Source organism: Odocoileus virginianus, chromosome 20 (genome assembly GCF_023699985.2).
Source record: "Odocoileus virginianus isolate 20LAN1187 ecotype Illinois chromosome 20, Ovbor_1.2, whole genome shotgun sequence".
Taxonomy (NCBI): Eukaryota; Metazoa; Chordata; class Mammalia; order Artiodactyla; family Cervidae; genus Odocoileus; species Odocoileus virginianus.
The window spans coordinates 12,472,758-12,496,420 of NC_069693.1; the positions used below are offsets into that span (position 1 = coordinate 12,472,758).

At 53.0% G+C, this 23,663-nt stretch overlaps 1 protein-coding gene and 1 pseudogene across 4 annotated transcripts; both read left to right on the forward strand.

Moving 5' to 3' along the window:
* Window positions 1–532: 532 nt before the first annotated feature.
* LOC139030038 (large ribosomal subunit protein uL16-like) lies at window positions 533–4,507 on the forward strand (annotated as a pseudogene).
* A 1,806-nt stretch (window positions 4,508–6,313) lies between these two features.
* Window positions 6,314–18,582, forward strand: LRFN1 (leucine rich repeat and fibronectin type III domain containing 1). 4 transcript variants are annotated; one of them, XM_070450891.1, is made up of 5 exons: window positions 6,314–6,504; window positions 8,956–8,988; window positions 11,194–11,248; window positions 11,662–13,104; window positions 16,838–18,582. In XM_070450891.1, exons 4-5 carry the CDS (start codon window positions 11,699–11,701, stop codon window positions 17,742–17,744), a joined length of 2,313 nt encoding a protein of 770 aa, XP_070306992.1. In that variant the 5' UTR covers window positions 6,314–6,504; window positions 8,956–8,988; window positions 11,194–11,248; window positions 11,662–11,698; the 3' UTR covers window positions 17,745–18,582. The 4 variants fall into 4 exon arrangements, with proteins under 4 accessions (XP_070306992.1, XP_070306993.1, XP_020744763.1 ...); XM_070450892.1 differs by lacking the exon at window positions 6,314–6,504 and adding an exon at window positions 6,513–6,810; XM_020889104.2 differs by lacking the exon at window positions 6,314–6,504 and adding an exon at window positions 6,513–6,710.
* Window positions 18,583–23,663: the final 5,081 nt, after the last annotated feature.

Genomic DNA, 23,663 nt, shown 5'->3' on the forward strand with positions numbered 1-23,663 from the left:
TTTAATATGCTGTCTAGGTTGGTCATAGCTTTTCTTCCAAGGAGCAATCGTCTTTTAATTTCATGGCTGCAGTCACCATCTGCAGTGATTTTGGAGCGCAAAAAAATAAAACTCCCTTCTAGGTTCCCACAGATCCAGGCTCCCTAGGTTTTCCCTGGGCTATTTCTCCCTGATAACCTTGAAAGTGAGCAGGGTTTATGTTGAATAGGTGAAGACTGGACTTTAGGTCAGGGTTGAGAATGGGGTACCCAAATTAGGCCTGAAGGGCCCTTGTCTAGGCTGAAATCTTGACTCCTTTGGAGTGGAGTCTAAGGTGGAGGTGTGGGGCTAGGATAGAGGGGTGGGACTTGGGTGGTGGCAGGACCCAGACTGAAGAAACATGAATATTACAAATTTTAAGATGGTGTTTAAGATAAAGGGGTGGGGCTCAGGCTGTGAGGGTGGGACCTAAGCTTGAGGGGTATTTCTTATTTACACCAGATAGGTCAGGGATTTTGCTGTGGGGTGGGGCTTTAGAGATGGGGGTGGAGCCTATGCTTCTGGGTGGGGCCTAAATTGTGGAAGCATTAGATTGGATCTCTATTTGGAGGTCTGGGTCAGGAATTAAGGCCAGAGGGAAATAATCACACTATATGCTTTCATCTGTTGCCTTCTTTTTCAAGACAACTCACATTCCCTGACCTCATGGGGCACTCCCCTGCCTCTGGGGTATATCCTTCCCCTTCTAGTGGCCCCAGGCTGGAAGATCATGTTTATCCCTGAGTGTAGGCTCTACAGTGAGACTGCAGCAGCTTGAGCTCCCAGGCCTTCTCCTAAGAGGAGTTCAAGAACACATTTTTACCAAGCACCTATTGGGCTTCCCAGGTGGTTTGCATGGTAAAGAATCCACCTGCCAATGCAGGAGACACAGGTTCAATCCCTGGGTCAGGATGATCCTTGGAGAAGGAAATGGCAACCCACTCCAGTATTCCTGCCTGAGGAATCCCATGGACACAGGAGTCTGGTGGGCTAAACAACAACTGGTGCCAAGACTATTGGAGAAATCTGGTGGACTGGGGAAAATTGGTGCGCAAGCCACATGTCAGGTGGCTTACATTTCAATTAAGAGACAGTAAGCAACAAATGAATAAATAGGTAAACAAACAAGCAAGCAAGAATGTTAACAAGAGTGATAAAGATTATGAAGGAAATAAAATGAGGTGATGGCATGATAGAAATCCCAAACAGGGTGGGACCTGTTTGGGTTTTTTTGTCGTTGTTGTTGCTTCTTTAGTATCTAGAAGAGTCCTCCAGTTTCTTCTTGCCAACATTTATTGTGAAAAATTTCAAACATATAGCAAAGCTGAAATAGTTTTACAGTGAACACCCATATACCTACCACCTAGATTCTAGATGAACATTTTGACTGTACTTATTTTATTACATAGCCACCCATCTATCCATCCATTAATTCATTAAAATAAATTATTTATTTGGCTGCACGTGGTCTTAGTAACAGGATGTGGGATCTAGTTCCCTGACCAAGGGTTGGACCCAGGCTCCCTGCACTGGGAGCACAGTCTTAGCCACGAGGGAAGTCGCCCAATCATTAATCCCTTTTTACTTTTAAAGTATTTCAAAGTAATCTGAGGACATCAGGACAACTGGTAGCAGTGAGGATATAAATTGGTCATGGTAAAGGAAGGGCTCTCTTAAGAGATTACATTTGAATTAAGAATTGAATGAAGCTCTCTTTGCCCTTGGCACGCCATTGAAGATCCTGGTGTCGCCATGGGCCGCCACCCCGCCCGGTGCTCCCGGTATTGTAAGAACAAGCCGTACCCAAAGTCCCGCTTCTGCCAAGTTGTCCCTGATGCTAAGATCCACATCTTCAACTTGGGGCGTAGGAAGGTTAAAATGGATGAGTTCCCACTCTGTGGCCACATGGTGTCAGATGAGTATGAGCAGCTCTCCTCTGAAGCCCCGTATTTGTGACAAGTACATGGTGAAAAGCTGTGGCAAAGATGGTTTTCACATCTGAGTGTGGTTCCACCCCTTCCATGTCATCCGCATCAACAGGATGTTGTCTTGCGCTGGAGCTGATAGACTCCAGACAGGTATGTGTGGTGCCTTTGGAAAGCCCCAGGGCACAGTGGTCAGGGTCCACATTGGCCAGGTCATAATGTCTGTCCGCACCAAGCTGCAGAACAAGTTCAAGTTCCCGGCCGCCAGAAGATCCACATCTTCAAGAAGTGGGGATTTACCAAGTTCAAGGTGGATGAATTTGAAAACATGGTGGCAGAAAAGCGACACATCCCAGATGGCTGTGAGGTCAAATACATCCCTAGTCGTGGTCCCCTGGACAAATGGTGGGCCCTGCACTCATGAGCATCAGCACTGTCCCCTCCGTAATCATGCTCACCAATAAATGCTATTTCCTGTCAAAAAAAGAGAATTGAATGAAAAGAAGAAATCAGCCATGGAAGGGGAAAACAGCGCAAAGGCCCAGGGACTGGAATGACATGATATGTTGGAGGAAGAGAAAATTCATCACTGAGGCTGGAAGACAACAGTGGTCAGGGATGAGGTCAAAAGGTGGGCAGGAGCCAGAGATCACAGGGCCAGACATGCTCTGTGAGTGAGGCTATCTCTGTCTGGACTCAGGCTCTTTATTTCTCTATCTCTGTCTCTATTATTATTATCATATTCATTTGCTCCTTGGAAGAAAAGCTATGACAAACCTAGACAGCCTATTAAAAAGCAGAGACATTACTTTGCCGACAAAGGTCTGTATTGTTAAAGCTATGGTTTTTCCAGTAGTCACGTACGGATGTGGGAATTGGACCATAAGGCTGAGTGCCTAAGAATTGATACTTTTGAATGGTGGTGCTGGAGAAGACTCTGGAGAGTTCCTTGGACAGCAAGGAGATCAAACCAGTCAATCCTAGAGGAAATCAACCCTGAATATGCATTGGAAGGACTGATGCTGAAGCTGAAGCTCCAATACTCTGACCACCTGATGCAAAGAGCTGACTCATTGGAAAAGACCCTGATGCTGGGAAAAACTGAGGGCAGGACAAGAAGGGGGTGACAGAGAATGAGATGATTGGATGTCATCACTGACTCAGTGAATCTAAGTTTGAGCAAACTCAGGGAGAAGGTGAAGGACAGGGAAGCCTGGTGTACTGCAGTTCACAGGTCGCAAAGAGTCGGACACAACTTAGCAACTGAACAACAACAGTTCTTAGTTGCGCCCTGTGGGACCTTTTGTGCAGCTCAAGGGTTCTCTAGTTGTGGCGCAGAGGTTTAGTTGCTCCGAGGCATGTGGCATCTTCTTTCTTTTCCTTTTTTGGCTGTGCTGAGTCTTGGTTGCTGTCAAGGGCTCTCTCCCGTTCCTGAGAGTGGGCTTGTCCTTGTGGCGGCTTCTTGTTGTGGAGCATAGGCTCTAGGGCTTCAGTAGTTTCGGTTCGTGGCTCTCGGCTCTCTGGCTCAGTAGTTGTGACGCACGGGCTTGGTTCCGCTGCGGCATGTGGGATCTTTCCAGACCAGGGATTGAACCAGTGTACCCTGCATTGCAAGGCAGACTCTTAACCACTGGACCACCAGGGATGTCCCTGTCTCTGTTTTTATTATCTTCTCACCCTACCTTCCTTTTTCACTCCCATCCATCCCAGACCTGCCCTATCCTCTTTCCTCTTTGCCTCTACTTTGTTCTGCTACTTGCTATCTATGTGATCTTAGGCAAGTGACTCAACCTCTCTGTAGCTTAATTTTCCTCATCTGTAAAATGGGCATAGTCATTTGACCTCCTCATTTGGTGTCTGTGAAGAGTGAATGGAGGACTTCCCTGGTGGTCCAGTGGTTGGGAGTCTGCCTGCTAATGTGGGGGGGGGGCGGTGATTGACATGGGTTTGATCACTGGTCAGGGAAGATCCCACGTGGCTCAGGGCAACTAAGCCCATGCACCACAACTACGGAAGCCCTCAGCGTGTTCTAGAGTTTGTGCTCTGCAACGAGAGAAGCCACATCAACGAGAAGCCTGTGCACCACAACTAGAGAGTAGCTACTGCTCACTGCATCTAGAGAAAGTCCATGCACAACAAAGGAGAGCCAAAGCAACCAAAACTTAACTATTTAAAAAAATAAAGTGTGCAACTTAACAAAAAAGAGGAGTGGAGTTATATATGTGAAGCCCTTAGATCCAATCCTGGCACATAGTAGGGTTGGACATGTGTCCAATTTTGCTATTATTGTTATTGTTCTCCCACATCTGTCCTTCTAGCCCTAGTCCTCCATGTCGTGGCAGTGAGCACCCAATATCAGGGTGAAAGGTGGGAATGGTGCCTGGTTGGTGGTGGTGATGGTGATTGTTGTTGTTGGTTAGTCACAAAGTCTGACTTCTTGCGACCCTATGGACTGTAGCCTGCCAGGCTCCTCTGTTCATTGGATTTTCCAGGCAAAAATACTGGAGTGGGTTGCCATTTCCTTTTCCAGGGGATCTTCCTGGATCAGGAATGGAACCCAAGTATCCTGCATCGGCAGGCAGATTCTTTACCACTGAGACATCAGGGAAGCCAGTGATGGTGGTGGGGAGGGTGAAATCTAGAGACTCGGGGGTGGGGAGTGGGACTTTGAGTGTCTCCAGGGGGATCTAAGGGTTGTGAGTGGTTCACTAAAGTGAGGTTCCCCAGAGGGAAGCTCTGCAGAGATGTCCTAGATCTGGGGGTACGGGGCAGGCTCTGTGTGATGATATGAGTAGGAAGAATTTAGAGAAGGGGTTTAGGGGAAGACCTTGGAATCCGAATGAAATCCAAAATGGGAGGGATTTGGGCCACCAAGGACCTAGGGGATTGCAATAAGACAGATTTTTTTTTTATGTTAAGATTTTCCCCTTTATTTATTTATTTTTATTTGGGTGCACTGGGTCTTAGTTGTGGCATGTGGGATCCTTATATCTCAGTTACAGCATACGGGATCTAGTTCCCTGACCAGGGGTTGAGCTTGGCCCCCTCCATTGGAACCCCAGAGTTTTAGCCACTGGACCACCAGAGAAGTCCCATGAAATAAGACAGATTTTGAGGGGAGAGCTTGCTGGGTTTAGAGGCCAGAATATCTCAAAAAGATATGGAGAATGGTCTGAGATATCTGGTGGGAGAGGGGCTCAGTTCAGTCACTCCGTCATGTCCAACTCTTTGCAACCCCATGGACTGCAGCTCGCCAGGCTTCCCTGTCCATCACCAACTCCCGGAGCTTGCTCAAACTCTTGGCCATCAAGTCGGTGATGCCATCCAACCATCTCATCCCCTGTCGTCCCCTTCTGGGGGTTAGCTGTTCTGTAGGAGTTGAGCAAAGGGGTCTGAACAAGAAAGGAACAAGGAATCCTCAGTTCCACAGAAGTCACAGGGTGGGGGAAGGGCCTGGAGGGTTCAAGAGAGAGAATAAGAACAGGGATGAGGCAGGGTCCTCAGGAGAGCAACATGGGTCGGGAAGATGATCAAGAATTTGGGGCAAATTGGGCATTCTGGAAATCAGGGAGTGCTTTGGAGGTGAGGGAGGTCTGGGATCTAATGGGGGTAATTGGAAAAGTCCAGGGTCTCCCATGAGGAAAAGAGTTATATTTGGCACCCCTAGACGTTAGATATGGTCTAGAGTCTCTACTAGGGGGCAGAGAATTGTTTGAGGGCAGAGGGGCATAGAGGGTCCTCAGGAAGGAGTGGGATATGGTCTGTGGTCCTGAGCAGCTATGGAACATGGTTTGGGTCCCCCAAGGGAGTGAGGCATGATCTGGGGTCTCCCCAGATGTTGACATATGGTCTGGATCCACTTTGGATGTTGGGGTGATCTGGGGTCCCTGAGGGATGAGGTGTGCTCTGGGGGTCCACCTGAATGTTGAGATATGATTTAGGGACCCTCTTGGATGCTGAGATACGGTCTGGGGCCCCCCTAGATTGGGAGGTCTGGTCTAGGGTCCCTGATGGGTGTGGGGCCCAGTCTGAGGTCGCCAAGGAGAGCAGGAGGTGGTTTGTGGTCCTGGGTGGCTGAGAAACATGGTCTGGGTTCTCAAAGGCGGTAAGACGTGATCTGGAGTCCCCCTGGGTATTGGGACAAGATCCGAGGTCTTCATTGGGGCTGCAAGGGTCCCCATGCCAGTCGGGGCGTGGTCTGGTGGTCTCCGGGGAAGCCGGCTGGGCTGGAGGTGGGGCTGGGGAGGGGTTGGGGGCGGGCCGGCGGCTCCGCAGTGGAGAGGGGTCTGCGGAGGACCCCGGGGCGGGGGTCGGGGGCTTGCGGCCGCCGCGCCCGGCCCCTCGGGTCTGCGCCCCCTCCCCCCTTGCGGCGGTGGCGGCGGCGGGGCTCGGGCGGCGGGCGGCGCGGAGGGCGGAGCTCGGCGGCGGCTCGGGAGGGAGGGCGGGAGGCGGGAGGGAGGCGGCCCCGCGGCACCGCGCCCCCTCCCCCGGCCCTCCCCCCACCATGGCGCGGAGCGAGGCGGCGGCGGCGGGGCCGGGCCCGGGGCCCCCCCCGGGCTGGGTGAGCTCGGCCCGCAGCGGCCGGGGAGGCGGCGGGCGGGGGCGCCGGTGTGAGCGCGGGTGTGAGCGTGCGAGCGTGTGAGTGTGTGTCCGCGGCGCTGCGGCGGGCCCGGCGTGCGCTCGCGCGGCCCTGTGTGTGCCCGGCGCCGGCGTGTGCGGCGCCCTGCTTGTGTGGCCATCCGGGTGTGTGCCGGGTGTCGAGCCGAGGTGCTGTGTCCGGCCGTGCGTGTGTGTCCCCCCGGGTGGCTGCCCCTTCGGCTGTGTGCCTGGGGGGCTGTCGCGCGCCCATCGGAGGGGCTGTGTGCAGGTGTGTGTGCGTGGGTTGTGTGCCCAGGTGTGGGTTCTCCCCCCTCCCCCCCCCCCCACCCCGCGTGAGTGTATTCGCGCGGTTAGCTGCGTTGGGTGTTTGTGTCCGGATTGGATGTCCATCCCAGGGTCTGTGTAGCCGGGTGTGCCCGCTCGGGTGTCCATTTGTGTTTGTGTGTGTGTGTGTGTCTGCGGGTTGTATGTCTCCAAGGGTGTGTGTCTGTGCGTCCATGGCAGGTTCTCCGCGGGGGTGGGGGGGCTGGGGCTCAGCGCCTTGTGGGGCCTCTGTGTGGGTTTGGGGGAGGGGAGTTTGCCGCTCCCTCGGTCCATGTCAACTGTGGGGGGGTCCTCGGCGGTCCTTGGGGGAGACGGCCATGTCTTCCCCTTCCTGGTGGCTGGGTGGGGGGGATGGGCAGCCGGTAGGTGGACAGATGGAGGGATGAGAGGCCGAGGGGTGGACAGATGGGCCCGAGGGAGGGATGCAGACCCGGCCCTCTCCCACCCATCCCACCCCAGTCCCCTCCCGGCCAGATCTCTGCAGATGGGGCTGGAGGTGCCCACATCCAGATGGCCGGCCTGGGGACCTTTGGGCTGCTGGTGGGAGGATTGCCTCTGACCAGGTGCTTTTCAGCTCAGGCCCCCGGCCCTCTGAACTCTGACCTGGCTGGGGAAGGGGGTGTGCTGGGAGGGACAGGTCTTAGGGTTTCCTTGGCCTAGGAAGTAGGTGGGTCGGGGGTGCCTCAGGGCTGGGAGGGATGTGTGTCCATGACTGTGTGTGAGTGTGGTTCTCTGCCTATCTGTTGACTCTGCCAGTGGGGTTCAATATTTTGTGTGTATTTGTAAGTGTGTAAATCCTTCACAGGGCAGTTATGTGAGCATGTGCCTGTTATGAGTGAACATCTCTGAGTGTCTGTGCAAAGGTGGGTCTTTTTGTACCTATGTGCTTTTTGGAGTGTGTTATCAGCCTTGTCAGTGTCTGTTCCTATTGTGGTTCTGTGCATGTGTGTGAGGTGTGTATAGGCTAGTGTGTGCATTTGTGCATCTGTTGGTGTGGGAATGTACCAGCTTTGTGACCGTGCATACTAGGGGTACATGAAGTTGTATGAGTGTGTTGGGTATTTAAGAGCATGCACCTGTGTATCTTTGTGTGAGTGAGCATCTGTTACATGTGTGTTGCTGAGTGTGCAAGGGTAGCTTTGTTATAGATGCATGCACCAGGGGACACATGGGTTTCACAGTTGTGTGTGTGCCTCTGTGTGTGAGTGTGCAAGGGAAAAGGCAATGTTGTATGTGTGGTTGTGTGCAGGTGTGTCAACCTTGAGGGTCTGTATCTGTACTCTGAGTCCATTTGCACATTTGTGTTGGTATCTGAAGAGTGGGGTTGTGTATGTTCACTTACAGACATGCAGGATGATATGTGCACATATGCCTGTGTCCTTGACATAGGCTGACCCCACTTATGGGCCCAGTGAGATGGGGGCCCACGTGGCATGACCTGTGGTATGCTGGGATCCATGGACACAAATGTGTCCACATCCTGGACCAAGAGCCTTCAGGGGGCAGGGGCACACATATGCTGCTGTGTCCATGGGAATTCAGATACAGAGTCATGAGTTGTGGGCCCATGTGGGTTTTGGCATGTCCACATGTGTTGGGGTGACCATGGTCTGATGGCGAAGATGGGAACTTCTGATCCTCCCCCAGCTCCTGCTACTGTTCAGGTCTTTGAAGTTGGGGACTGGGATGTGAATTCTGGAAGGAGGAGGCTGGGAGCCTAGCATCCTGGGTTTGAAGGAGATAGAGAGCTGAGGGACCAGATTCCTGGATCTTGAGGAAGGAGGGAACTGAGACCTGGACTGTTGGGTCCAAGGGAGGGGGAGGATGGGGATCTTGGCCTCTTGAGCCCCCAGAGGACAAAGGACTAAAGTCCTAGACTCTGGGGATTTGGAAGGTGAACAGCCTGGGGCTTAGACTCCTTGATTTCCAGAGGTGACTTCCAGGGTCCACCTGAGACCCTGCAGAACCTACAGCAGGAGGGCTGAGAGAGTGATCACGGCAGGGGCTTCCTGGGCTGAGATGGTCTCTGAGGAGGGTCTTGGGAGAGGAGCCAGAAGAATGCTAACAGTGTGCTTTTGTTCCTTTGCAGGTACTGGCCCAGGCCCTGACTGCCTGAAGAGAGGTGAGTGGGGTCCCTCAGGCTGGGGAGAGAGATGTGAAGTGATTGGGTTTACTCTGAGAGTCAGAGGCCTGGAGTGCTGCCTTGTATGAATTTTAGTGGCAAGTATAGCAGTGTCCTGAGGGGCCAGGTGCCCCCCAGGCTGGGGGTTGGTGACAAGGTCAAGAATGTCTTGTTTGGGTAAGAGCTTCGTAGAACGATGGTGTGGATGGTAGGTGGGGTCTCAGGCCTGGAGGTATCCCCTTTTAGACTGAGTAAAGTGGTCAGAAAAGGGAAGTTTCTTCATGTTAGTAAAGGAGGCAAGAGTTTCCTGACATGAAATGACCCTGCATTTGGATGGCGGCATGGATATGGTTTACCATTTTGTGTGTGTATGTGCATGTATGTGGGGACATCTCCTGATAATCAGACCTCCTGGTGGCTGAGAGAGAGCCAGAGCAAGTGATCATTTAACAGCAGCTGTTAACGTTTATATAGTGTTTACTCCATCAGCAACTACTCTAAGTATGTTTCAGCGGATTATCTCATTTAATCCTCACAATAATCCTATGAGGTAGGTGCTATCATCCCCATTTGACAGATGGACACACTGAGGCCCAAAGAGGGGAAGTCACATGGCAGGGAATTGGGGTGTGAACCTGGGCAGTTGGGGGCCAGATTCTGTCCGCAATGCCTTACTGCCTCTCAATAAATGTTAGCTATTTTCATTGTTAGTATTACACTGTTTCAACTTGAGTCCCACCCTGGCTGTGGGCCTTCTGGTTTCATAGATAGTGGTTCTGAGCCCCAGAGAGCTTACAGCCACGGCGGTGCAGAGCTGTGCCTCCTACTTCTGGCCACCTCCCAGGCCAGGATTTTCTATCGGATGTAGAGCAGTGTCCCAGAGGGAGTGCATGACAGTTAGTGGTGGTGGTGGGGGGTCGCTCAGAGATGAAGAGATGCTCTGACTTTGCCTCTTTTTCTTTTTTCAGCCCCATCACTGTCTTCCTCAGTCTCTTTCTTCTGGTCTTCACCTGTATAACACTCTTATTTTCTCTTCCTGTCTCTCCCTCTCTCCATCTCGATGTCTCAGTCTCTCTTTTCTGTGTGCGTCTCCACTCAGTTTTTCTCCTTTGCCTCTGACTTGCTCCCTGTCTCTTCACCTGTCTTTCAGATTCTTTCTCTTGTTGTCTCTTTGTCTCTCTCTTTCTGTCTCTCTCTGAATCTGTCTCTTTGTCTGCCAGTTCATCCCTCCCTCCCCCTGTCTCTCTCTCTGACTCTCTTGGTCCCTTCTCTGCATCTACAGTCCCCCTTTGCCTGTGGGCTGAAGGATCAGGGCCACATGAGGCCACAGCCCCAAACTGCAGATTCCTGGGAGGTGGGCCAGCAGGGACTGGGGCATGGAGTGGGGTGAAAACAGTGTCAGGGACACCCCCTTCCCATCCTTTCCTCTTCACCCCCCACCCACCCCGTGTTGTGATGGGAGCTGACATGTCGTGGGTTGCAGCTGCCGCAGGGGGAATCCCAGCCGGAAGGTTTTGCCTGGAGCAGAGGCACAGCCTGTGTGTGTGTGTGTGTGTGTGTGTGTGTGTGTGTGTGTGTGTAGGCATGTATGGGGCCTTGTGTTGTACCCATTAACGTGAGCATGAAAGTCTGCCCCCTGCTTGGGCCCTCAGCAGAGGCCAGAAGGAAACCGGGCTCAGAGAAGGACTTCCCAAGACGGAGCAGGGAGACTGCTCTTTTCTCAGCCCCTCCCACCTTCAGTACAATCCCCCCTCCCCACTGCCAAAGGTGGGCGGGGGGTGTTATCCTTAACATTTATTGAATATGTACTGTGTGCCTGGCCCTATGCTCTGTGACCCCTATGAATGAGCTCACTGAACTCTTGCAACAACCCAATGACGATAGTACAATTATCAGACCACTTTACAAATCAGGAAATTATGGCCTAGCTCGGGAAAATCATTGGTTTGGGGTCACAGAGTTAGCAAGTTGGGGGAGCCAGGACTTGAACCTGAGTCTATTAGATTTCAAAGCCTTTGCTCTTAATAATAGTGAACATTTCTATGCATGGCACCTACTGGACACTTGATGATGATGATAATAATAGTTATACACTAACATGTATTGAACACGTTTTATGTGCCAGGCACTGTTCTGAGTATACTTTGCTCATTAATCCAGTTCATCCTCACAGAGGTAAGGCCTGTTTTTGTCTCCATTTTACAGATGAAGAAACCGAGATTCAGAGAGGTTCAGACACTTGCCCGAGATCACATAGCTAGTAAGTGTCAGAGTTGGGATTTGAACCCAGGGAGTATGGCTTTGACATCCATGACTTTAAACCCTAGTCAGCAGTGGTCTTTCAAAATATTTTGTGGGTACTAGAAGGCACAGGCCAGACCAGATGTCATCCCTCTGGTTGAGAGGTCATGAGAGGTCTGGGAGCTCCTGGAAGAGGGGCAGAGGTGGGGGTTAGACACTCAGAGGTGGGGCAGTGGTAATTTACCAAGCAGCATGTAAGTGATGTGATCTGTTCACAAGTGCATGCCAGCTTATGGTCAGTTCTGTCACTGTCCTACAGGACCCAGTTGTCAGGAAGGGATGGATGTGGGGCAGACTGCGAGCGGGACATCCCAGGGTGGCCAGGCAGGTGGTCAAGCCCTATGCCTGGCTGACCCTTCTCCTTCCTTGCAGATCTCACCTCCCGCTCCTCCTGCCTCCCCCCTGCACCATGGCTCCGGGCCCCTTCTCCTCAGCGCTCCTCTCGCTGCCGCCTACTGCCCTGCCCTTTCTGCTGCTTCTCTGGGCAGGGGCATCACGGGGCCAGCCCTGCCCCGGCCGCTGCATCTGCCAGAACGTGGCGCCCACGCTGACCATGCTGTGCGCCAAGACCGGCTTGCTCTTCGTGCCGCCAGCCATCGACCGGCGTGTGGTAGAGCTGCGGCTCACCGACAACTTTATCGCGGCCATTCGCCGCCGAGACTTCGCCAACATGAGCAGCCTGGTACACCTCACCCTCTCGCGGAACACCATTGGCCAGGTGGCGGCCGGCGCCTTTGCGGACCTGCGCGCCCTCCGCGCCCTGCACCTCGACAGCAACCGGCTGGCAGAGGTCCGAGGCGACCAGCTCCGGGGTTTGGGCAACCTCCGCCACCTGATCCTGGGCAACAACCAGATCCGCCGGGTGGAGTCGGCCGCTTTCGACGCCTTCCTGTCCACCGTGGAGGACCTGGATCTGTCCTACAACAACCTGGAGGCCCTGCCCTGGGAGGCCGTGGGCCAGATGGTGAACCTGAACACCCTCACGCTGGACCACAACCTCATCGACCACATCGCCGAAGGGACCTTTGTGCAGCTTCACAAACTGGTTCGCCTGGACATGACCTCTAACCGCCTGCATAAACTGCCCCCTGATGGGCTCTTCCTGCGGTCCCAAGGTCCGGGACCCAAGCCGCCCACGCCGCTCACGGTCAGCTTCGGCGGCAACCCCCTGCACTGCAACTGTGAGCTGCTGTGGCTGCGGCGGCTGACCAGGGAGGACGACCTGGAGACGTGTGCCACGCCGGAGCACCTCACCGACCGCTACTTCTGGTCCATCCCCGAGGAGGAGTTTCTGTGTGAGCCTCCGCTGATCACGCGGCAGGCGGGCGGCCGGGCCCTGGTGGTGGAGGGCCAGGCGGTCAGCCTGCGGTGCCGCGCCGTGGGGGACCCTGAGCCCGTGGTGCACTGGGTGGCACCCGATGGGCGCCTGCTGGGGAACTCGAGCCGGACCCGGGTCCGGGGGGATGGGACCCTGGATGTGACCATCACCACCTTGCGGGACAGCGGCACGTTCACTTGCATCGCCTCCAACGCCGCCGGGGAAGCCACCGCACCCGTGGAGGTGTGCGTCGTGCCTCTGCCTCTGATGGCACCCCCGCCTGCTGCCCCGCCACCTCTCACGGAGCCTGGCTCCTCGGACATCGCCACGCCTGGCCGACCTGGAGCCAATGAGTCGGCGGCTGAGCGCCGGCTCGTGGCGGCTGAGCTCACCTCCAACTCTGTGCTCATCCGCTGGCCGGCCCAGAGGCCCGTGCCTGGCATCCGCATGTACCAGGTGCAGTACAACAGCTCCGCAGATGACTCCCTTGTCTACAGGTGGGTGTTAGAGTCCCCGGACCTCCTCCTGCCTCAGGGGCCCTCCCTCCGCCTCCCTCGGCCTTCTTGCTCAGCTGGGATTCTAGAGGGGCTTGTAGAGTGGTCTGTGGCTCCCATTTGCCCTGTTTCCTTCTCTTTCTGTTTCTTATCTTTGTTTTTCACACATCTTGCAAATCCTCCTGGAGTACCCACATGAGCCATTTATCACCATGAATGCACCCAGCATGGTCCCTGCTCTCATGGGGCCCAGGGTCTACATTACTGCCCACCAAAGATGTCTGATCATCTACCTTGTCAGTTAGACATTCTTAGAGCAGGGAATATACTCACATATATATAGTTACAGTTGCATTTATATTTAGAAATCACATACAAGGCTACTGTAGCAACACATTGGGTACAATATAGAAACAGAAAAGTGTGAGAAAAGGATGTAAGTTGTTTCCACCATCCATTGGGTTAGAAGCCATTGTCCTGGCATGGACAGATCCCTATGGTGTAGACCGATGTTCCCCCCCATCATCTCTGATTTTCTCTTGCTCTCATTTCTGTCTGTGTCTCTGTACCTTCTCTCCTTCCTGTTCTCATGAGGAACTAAGCCCCTGCTATGTGCCAGACCCTCAGCTGGGCGGGAGAGACACAAGGAGACCAAGAGACCAAGCCCTGCCCTAGGGAGCTCACAGCCCAGAGGAAGGAGGCAGAGAGTATATGATGAATTTCAGTCTTGGCTTTGCCTTGTCTCTCCATCTCGGTAGCGTGGCTCACAGCAATTGACCTGGCATACAGCAGGTGTTTGCTCAGTGGTTGTGGGCTCTGTGCATGTCTCTGCTTTGTCCTGGCTCTGCCTCCCTTAGGCACATTGCAGAGTGCTTGCTGAATGTTTAATCCTTTGTATGACATACCTTGGGTGCTCCAGAGGGGGTGGAGCCATTTCCCCACCTGTGGGCAGCTCCTGATCTTGTGGGTGCTTAGACCCGCACCAAGAAGCCTGCCTCTTGGCTTCCATCTTCACCTCACCCAGTTCTCTTGGCCATGGTCCTGGCACACAGTAGGTGCTTTCCCATCATTGGTTGAATGAGGTGATGCCTTCCTTTTCTCTTGTCTCGGTCATGCTCATTTTCTTCCCGTTTTGAATTTGGTCACCAAACACTGAATAAATGCCTACTTTGTGCCAGTTTCATGCTGGGCCCTGGGCCTACTGAGATGGATAAGACACTGGCCCAGTCTTAAAAACATTAGGGCAAACAAATGGACAAAACAAAAACTTTTATAAGGTACTACCAAAGGGTACTACTCCATTTGACCTTCCCAACTTCACTGTGAGGCAGCTATGATCCCCCCTCCCATTTTATAGACAGGGAAACTGAGGCTTAGTGGGAGAAGTCACTTGTTCAAGGTCACACAGAAAGAGACAGAACCAAGATTCCAGCTCTTACCCTTCTAACTCCCAATTCTGCCCTTTTTACATTGAAGACTTGTTTATCAGGCGACTACTGTTTGCTAGGCTGGGATTAGGGGAGAGGGATAATAGATTTGTGTAAACAGCTCCTGGTTTCTGTGATTCTCCACCTCTTTCTCTTTTTCCTTCTCTCTCTAACCCGTGGTCACTACATGGTGGGGTAGAGGGCGGTTCAGGGGCCCCCAGACCCAGCATTTCTGCAGATGTTGATGGCCCTCTGTCTCCAACTGGGCAACAGACCCTAGGACTCTTCCCTTCCCCTCAGGGCTACACAGTCCCAGTCCTCTGTCCCTCGTTGCACGCCTGTGCTACAGCACTGCAGGGGTTAACTCCCTCACTGCTGCCATGGGAGGAGGTGACAACCAACCAGAAGCCTGCTCTGCAGCTTGCTTGGGCCTTACAGCCAATTAGAGACTCACGGGCTCAAGCTTTCTTAAGGAGCCAGCTTCTGTCCTTGAAAAGGGGGGAATCCCTAGCAACTGGTTATTTTAGGGGAAGGAGCAAAAGGAGCCCAAGACTCTTTGAGAGGGAAGACGAGAGGAAGAGGAAGACTTAGAGCCAGGGGCCCAAGGTTGGATGGAGTTGGTGGGGGGGGGGACAGTGGTCTGGGAAATAGCTGGCAGCGGGAGAGTTGGAGAGGTGGTGGGCCCCTGATATGTAGTCTTTTGGGGGGAGGACGGCTGTTGGTGATGGCGGAGACTTCTGGAGGTGGAGGAACTGAGGTGGGTTCAGGACCAGAAGGTGGTGTGGCTGGAGGAAAGGTGATGCTTCTGAGAGGTAAGAGGCCTGAGGAGGTGGGGGCATGGCCTTTAGAGGAGGTGGTGCTCCTGCAGTATTGTCCCCACGCAGATGAAGAGGCGGTTCATGTCTCTGATGACCTGCTAAGAGCTTTGTGGGAGAGGAGAGCCTGTGAGATTGAGTGCATGCAAATCTGTGTGGGTGTGGCAGTCCCAGCTTAGCCAACATCAAACATGGAAGGGATGTGCCCAACAGAAGAGGGGCAAGGCCCAGGGGGAATGGTTCTTATAGACGGGGAGGAAAGCAACTGGTAGGAGCGTGTGAGCCACAGCAAAGCCAGCATCGGGTAGGATGCCAGCTGCTAATGAAATTATTAAGTGCTGGGCTTTGGGGATGTTAACTCATCTTACTTCACACCATTTCTATGGGGTAGGAATCCTTAATAACCTCAGGGGGGGAAATGAGACACAGAGAGGTTAAGAAACTTGCCTGAGGTTACAGAGCTAGCAAGCAGCAGAAAAGAAACTCAAACTCTGGCATCGTGGCTCTCAGACTTGGTCAGCTAAGTCACTTCTCTACACGGCCACTTGTTTGAGGGCAGGGGTTCATGGCAAGAAAGGGGCATGCTTTCTTGGCTACATTTGCCCCAATCATGGATGAAACTTACCTGGGGGCATGGTGTAGTGACTTCAGGTAGTATAGGGCAGGGCGTGCACATATCTGGGTACAGTGCATGACATGCAAAGAGTGGACATGGTCCTAGGCCCAGTAGGGGAACCATCTCCCCTGGGCCATTGTGGTTTGGAAGGCACTTGTCAATCAGAAGGGAAGTGGCCTTTAGCCCTGGCTCCTTGGTGGGCAGGAATATGTAGTGGAGGGGCTTGGAAATTGTCTGATAAGATAGATGCTTCTAGGAGAGGTGTATGTATACCCAAGGGTGGGATATGCAGATGAGGGGGAGTGGTCTGTATCACGGTTTCCTTGAAGGGGCAGGAACATGTAGAAGAGAGGAACTAGAAGAGCATCCATTGTCCCAGTAGGAATAAGACTGGGAGTATGAGGTAACCTGCTAGTCCACCCCAGTGAGAGTGAGGCTTGCAGGTAAGGGGGCATGGCCTGTAGCATCCATCCCCTTAAAGGGTGGGAATATGTAGATAAGAGCGCTTGAATGGCACTTGTCCCAGTAGGAATGAGCCATTGCTAGGGAGCAAGCCCCTTGAGAGCAGGGCATAAAAGCTGTAGCATTCCTTCCTGGCAGGGGCCAGGGTATATAGATGAAGGGAGACACGGGTGAGGAGTGGGTCTGACGGGTGAGGAGTGGGTCTGACGGTGGGGCCTGCAGATAAGGGGCGTGGCCTATACCAAAGGTCCTGAGAGGGTGGGAATTTGGTGCTTGAGTGGCTGCTGTTGTCCCAGTAGGGGTGAGACACTGGTAGGGAGGCATGGATAGGTCCCCACGGGTGGTGGGGACATGCAAGTGAAGCAGCCTGGTTCAGAGTGGAGCTAACCCGGCGCTGATCCCGCCCCCTCCTGCAGGATGATCCCATCCACCAGCCAGACCTTCCTGGTGAATGATCTGGCAGCGGGCCGCGCCTACGACCTGTGCGTGCTGGCCGTCTACGATGATGGGGCCACGGCGCTGCCGGCCACCCGAGTGGTGGGCTGCGTGCAGTTTACTACCGCTGGGGATCCGGCACCCTGCCGCCCGCTGAGGGCCCATTTCTTGGGCGGCACCATGATCATCGCCATCGGGGGTGTCATTGTCGCCTCCGTCCTCGTTTTCATCGTTCTGCTCATGATTCGCTACAAGGTCTACGGCGATGGGGATGGCCGCCGAGTCAAGGGCACCTCCAGGTCGCCTCCGCGGGTCAGCCACGTGTGCTCGCAGACCAACGGCGCAGGCGCAACGCAGGCCCCGCCCCCGCCGGCGCCCGACCACTACGAGGCGCTGCGCGAGGTGGCGGCTCCGGCGGCTGCGGCGGCGGCCGTCGAGGCGAAGGCCGCGGCTGCCGACCTGACTTCCGCGGAAACGGAGGCGGTCCTTGGACGTTCCCTGGGAGGCTCTGCCACCTCGCTGTGCCTGCTGCCATCCGAGGAAACCTCCGGGGAGGAGTCCCGGGCCGCGGCGGGCCCTCGGAGGAGCCGTTCCGGAGCCCTGGGACCGCCGGCTTCACCGCCCCCCACTTTAGCTCTGGTTCCTGGGGGAGCCCCGGCCCGGCCGAGGCCTCAGCAGCGTTATTCGTTCGACGGGGACTACGGGGCGCTCTTCCAGAGCCACAGTTACCCGCGCCGCGCCCGGCGGACAAAGCGCCACCGGTCCACGCCGCACCTGGACGGGGCCGGAGGGGGCGCGGCCGGGGAGGACGGAGACCTGGGGCTGGGCTCCGCCAGGGCGCGCCTGGCCTTTACCAGCACCGAGTGGATGCTGGAAAGTACCGTGTGAGCGGCGGGCGGGCGGGCGCCGGGACGCCTGGGTGCCGCGGACAAACGCCCAGCCGCTCTGACGTTTAGGGCAGGATTCGGGGGTGAAAGCGCCGAGCCAACACGTCGTCGGACTGGAGGGGAGAAGCACCCTTCTCCCTGGAGCGGGGCGCGGGCTGCCTGGGCGGTGACTCGAGGCCACGCCCCCGCGCTCAGGGGGCTTTGAGGGCGGGCCGCCGGCCTCCCCTTCCCCGTGGACGCCACGCCCCCTCCTGCCCCTCCCCCCGCGCGCTCGCGGACCTCGCTGGAGCCGGTGCCTTACACAGCGAAGCGCGGGGAGGGGCAGGGCCCCCCCGACACTGCAGCACTGAGACACGAGCCCCCTCCCCCCGCCCGGGACCCGGGGCAGGGGCGAGGGGCCCATTTCACGTATCTGGCTGGACTAGATCCTATTCTGTCCCGCGGCGGCCTCCAAAGCCCCCCCCCCGCCCCAACCCCATTTAATTCCCTGGTCCCGTCGTCGGGTCTGGCTTGGGGTCCCCTTTTCTCTGTTCCCCTCGTTTGTCTCTGTCCCGCCCTGTGTCTTTGTCTTCCGTCCTTCCCCGTTCGTATCTCTTTTCTCTGTCCCGTCGTCTGTTCTCCCGTATGGCGTCCAGCCTTGTCTCACCAGATTATCTCCCCCAGTACACTATTCTCCCGGGCAGGTCCCACCGGAAGGACCAGACTCTCCCCGACTCCTTCCTCTTACTCCCAAGTGAAATCCCCACAGGAAACAAAATCCAAAACCAAATCCCTCTCGCTACCGGAGCCGGGACCCTCCGCCGCAGGAGAATTAAACTTTTTTCTGTGTCTGAGGCCGCTCTGCTGACCTCTGTGTGTGTTCATGTGCCTTGGGAGGTGGGGGGGGGGGGGGGGCGGCGGTGCGTGCCCTCGATTACAGCACTAGGACGTTAAGTGAGACTGAAGGTAGGACTGCTGACTGCGACCAGGGAGATTTGCAGTTTCCTATCCTTTGAGAGACTTAGAGGTGGGGAATAATACATAAAAAACAGAAACAATAGCTAAGGTTAAATGAGTGCTTACTATTGCCAAGCACTTAAATTGTTTAATCCTTACAACAACCCTAGGACATCAGTACCATGACTCCATTTTATAGATGAGAAAACGGGGGTCCAGAACTAAAGCAACTTGTTACAGGTCGCATAACCAGAAGGTAACAAACTTGGGATTTAAAACGGCAGGCAGCCTTCTGAGCCTTTAGTGCTGAGCAACTAGGGAGTGTTCATTTTCCACATAGGCATTTTGCTAAGCACACAGCTCATCTCTCTGAGGTCCGACAGCTGTTGGGGGTCGATACACTTGGCCCCACTTTACAGACAGGAATCTACACCAGGGAGAAGTGAAGTCACTTGCCCAATGCTCCCCTGGTGAAGAAATAGAGTTGGCAGTTTGACCTCAGTATCTGTTCCACTCTACTACAAGATGTAGCTTCTGATGTCTGTGTCTGGAGGCTGGGGAATGGCCTCAAGGACCTTAATTAACTGAGCCTGGGTATCGAAAGCTAGCCTGGTGGGAGAGGGGACATGGGAAAGGACTCACGGGTCATGCTGCCTGGAACCTGAGGGATCTTAGGAGGTAGAGAAGGGATCTACTTGAGGGCACAGAGGTTGGCATGGGGTGGGGGAGGGTTTCTCAGACAAGGGTGTGGGCTATGGCTGGGGAAGGGAAGTTTTTTGGGGGAGGGTGGATGGGTCCTGCAGTGAAAACTTTTCTGATCCTAGGGAAGAAGGAAGAAGGCTTCATGCCAACCAGGAGCCTCCTGAGGCCTGGGGAGGAGGAGAGAAAGACAGAAATAGAAACGGAGCAGGAGGGAGGGGGATGGATCTGGGCAGACGGTGGGAGGCAGCAAGGACAGAGGCACCAGAGAATCACAGGCCTGCATCACCCAGCGGCCCAGCCGCGCTTATCTGTCTCAGTCATCACGACTCCTGGGTACCGAGGGCTTCCCACACACCAGCCTTGGTGCTCACAAATCCTCCCTGAAGCATGAATAGAGCGTGCAGCTCAGCCCCTGGCACAGAGCACCAAACGGACTTACTCGGAGAGGAAGCGTGATCACGTCTACACTCCAAAACAGATGTGTGCGGTGTGTGCACCTTCTTATTTATTTTAGGCTAGGTAAGTTGATTTGCTTAGAGGGAAGCACACTCCACAGAGTGTGGGCCATCTCAGAAGGTGAGAGGCCTTGTGCACCCCCTTTTCTAGACAAGGAAACAAGTTCAGACAGGTAAGCAGCTTGCCGAAGACCATGCAGTCTGCAAACGGCAGCGCCATGATTGGAGAATTTACTGCCTTCTTATCCTGCACACCTAACCGTCTGACTGTACTGTCTCAGCTCCACCCGATAAAGCTTTACTGAGCATGTGCTATGTACCTGGCTCTGTGAAAGGGATGCCGCAGTGAACAAAACAGATGAAACAAGAGGCCCCTACCCCATGGAGCTTATATTCTAGAGGCAGGAGACAGTAATCAAGCGAGTAAATTATGAGTGTCTGGTAGTGAATAAGTGTCACATGGAGAATGAAAACATTCTCATTTTGATGGGGGACTTCCCTGATGGACCAGTGGTTAAGACTTCCCCACTCCCAATGCAGGGGGCCAGGGTTTGATCCCTGGTCAAAGATATCAACCTGTGGTTTGCAGGTGCAGCAGAAAAATTAAAAAAAAAACAAAACAGGGTGATGGGATGGAGTGACTGAGAGGTTTATTTTATTTATTTCTTGGGGTATAGTTGCTTTAAAGTGGTATGTTAGCCTCTGCTGTACATCAAAGGGAATGAGCTATAGGTATACACACATTCCCTCACTCTTGGACCTCCCACCACCCCCTCCCACCTGTCTAGGTCACCGCAGAGCACTGAGCTGAGCTCCCTGCACTATACAGCAAGATCCCACTAGCTATCTCTTTTATACATGGCTGTGCTCATGTGTCAACCCTAGTCTCCCAATTCACCCTCCCCTCAATCAAGCCCCCGTATCCACATGTCCATTCTCTACATCTGGGTGAGAGACTTACTTTAGACTGGAAGGTCAAGGAAGGTGATATTGGAGCTGAGAACCGCACCCCTCCCCCCTCCCGTGGAAAGAGCTAGGGAAGAGCATTCCTAGCAAAGAGAATAGCATGTGCAAAGGCCCTGAGGCAGGAGTGTGCTTCGTGTGTTGGAGGCAGTGTGTCTGGATTGAAGTAAGGGGGAGAGTGAGAGGAGAGCAAGTGGGAGAGGCAAGCAGGGAGAAGCTTCTGCTGAGCCTCTTGGGCTGTGGTCAAGAGTTAAGATTTTATTCTTAGCTGTGAGTTTCAGCTGGGGCAGTGTTTGGCTTGACTTGAGTCAAGTGTTTGACTTGATGTGAGGAATTCAGCTTTGACTGAAGTGTGCCTGTCCTCACAGCAAAATCAGAAACTGCCACCTCAGAACTTGGCATGCGCCCTTTGACATATTTGGGGCCCACATGGTCCCTAGGTCAGCCCTTTGAATGATAGCCCCCACCTTCCTCTGTAACATCAGGTCTGTCATTTAACAGAGAAATATTTACCAATGGCAGTGACATTCCCCCCACCCCCACCCCCCTGCCCAAACTGAGAGCTTTAAACCCACGGGATAGTACATTAGGTGAGACAGAGCATGATATCATTCAAGGGGAGCGTTGGAGCATTTCCTCTGTGCCTGGCCCTATACTGGACACTGGAGATCCAAAAGTGAGCCAGAAAGCACCAGTCCTTGCCCTCCTGAAGCTCAGACAGACAGATGGCAATAGGGCTGTGATGGGAGAAACATAAAGCCTATCAGAGCACAGAAGAGTTGCCTGACCATGCCCAGAGGTTCAGGGAAGTGTATTAGCCAGAGTCTTGGCTGCAAGTGAAAAGAAGTCAGCTTAACTTGATTAGGTGTGGAAAAGTGTGCATTTGTTGGCTCCTAGAGCTAGGAAGGAGACAATCAAGGGCAAAACTATAAGGAATTTGACCTTAGAGACTGGAATCGAGACTCAATTCCATAGGACACTCTTTCCATTCATTTCTCTTCTCCACTTGTCTCAGCTCAGATGTGTCCCCTTCCACTGCATGTAGTGGGGAAAATGGCTATATATTTACAGACACAGACTCAATCCTTCTAGCACCACAGCCCAGAGGTAAAATGGCAGAATCTCCTCCAGTCCTAAATAAAAGTAAATCCCAGGGAAGGGCTCTGGTTGGTTTGACTAGGGTCACATGCCAACCCTGCACTGACTGGGCTATCCAAGGGAATGGAATGCTTTGATTGGCCAGATCACAGTCACATGTTCAGATTGTGTGACCCTGGAAAAAGAGGGGAGAGTTAAAAATATTAGGTTGAACCATATGAAATTGCCAGTTCTGTAGGTTAGAAATGGCAGAATACTGGCAATTTCATCAGTTGAAATGAAATAGTCATCAGAAAAGTAGGATGGTAAAACTTGTTGGGTATATAAAAGCAATAGAAACCCCAGAGTACCACTCAGAAGAATTTTTGGAGGAGGAAGTGATACTACTGAGACATAGGGAATGAATAGAAATTAGATGAAGACATAGTGGTGATGGGAGAGTAGGGGGGACATGTTCCAAGCAGATGGAACAGCTTATGCAAAGCCTGTCATGAAGGAGTTACAAGGGAAGACGTCCTTGTACTCTGGAGATGGAGTGCTGTGGTTGGGCAAACCTGAGTTGCGTGTCCAAACAATGAGGGAGTGAGGAAGGGGGCTCATGCCCCAAAGGAGAATTGACAAGCTTTACCAGGAGACAGGGATTCTGGGCAGGCAAAACCAAAATATATCCAGTTCAAATTTTCTTTTTTAGGCCTTGGCATCTCCAAACAGAGGTTTGCAATCTTATTTCAATTACACTACTCATGTCTGAGCTCAGCTTTGTCTTACATGATTCAAATTTTTATTATCAAATAATAATTGGTCACTTTTTCTGGGTTTTGGCTGGGCATACAGAGATGGACTTTTGAAGATACATTAGGCTGCAAGAAACAAAACCTAATTAACATGACTCAAGATGTTTTCTTATCTCAATGACCAACTTTCCTACTCTTTTTGTTCCACCTTCCTTAGAAGAACAGTTTCACACTCTAGGCTTGTTGTCTTATGGTCACAAAATGGCCACCACAGCTTCATGTCTCTCATCCTCATATCAGTGAACTAAGCAGGAAGGAAAGGAAAAAATAGAATTTTCTCTCTGCTGGGGAAGAAAAAAAATCCTAAAATAAAAAAAATAACAGCAATAAATGCATGTATGGGGCTTAACCTCTGCCAATTGTTTTCAATTATTTACATAAATTAGCTTATTTCATGGCCCTTCCACTGCAGAGGCAGATGATCCACACTAGGCCTTCTCTAATTTCATAATCCACAGAATCTGTGAGCATAATAAGATATTTGTTGTTTCACTCCATTATGTTTAGGGTGTTTGTTATAACTTGGAGGATATTGTTTGTGTGAAAGCTGGAGCCATGGCTGCCATTTTGAGATCATGAGGTAGCCAGAGTAAAGTTGGTCAACAGAGATGGAAAGAATCTGGTTTCCCAGTGACATTATTAAGTGAATGAATCCTAGAACTGCCCTGCCAATTTACTTTTTATTATGTATGATAATACATTCATTTCTGTTCTACCCATTTGAGTTGGGTTTCTGACACCTATTATAGGATAAAGAATCCTGATATAGACTTCTATCTGTCCTAGGTACACATGGAAAAGAGAGATACACATTTCACACAAACATGGAAAGACTTATAAACATGTGCACAAATACACATACACTTACACACGTGTGGGCATGAATATGCTGTTATGCATCTTCAGACTCCGGTTTGGGCAGATACTTGCTTGGATGCATATACACACAGTCACAGAAGGCAGGCACACACA

Excerpts from the sequence above, each read along its gene's own strand:
- LRFN1 (XM_070450891.1), top strand. The coding sequence starts at position 11,699 with ATGGCTCCGGGCCCCTTCTCCTCAGCGCTCCTCTCGCTGCCGCCTACT. Across the intron at positions 13,105-16,837 it reads GATGACTCCCTTGTCTACAG|GATGATCCCATCCACCAGCC; the intron begins GTGGGTGTTAGA and ends CCCCTCCTGCAG.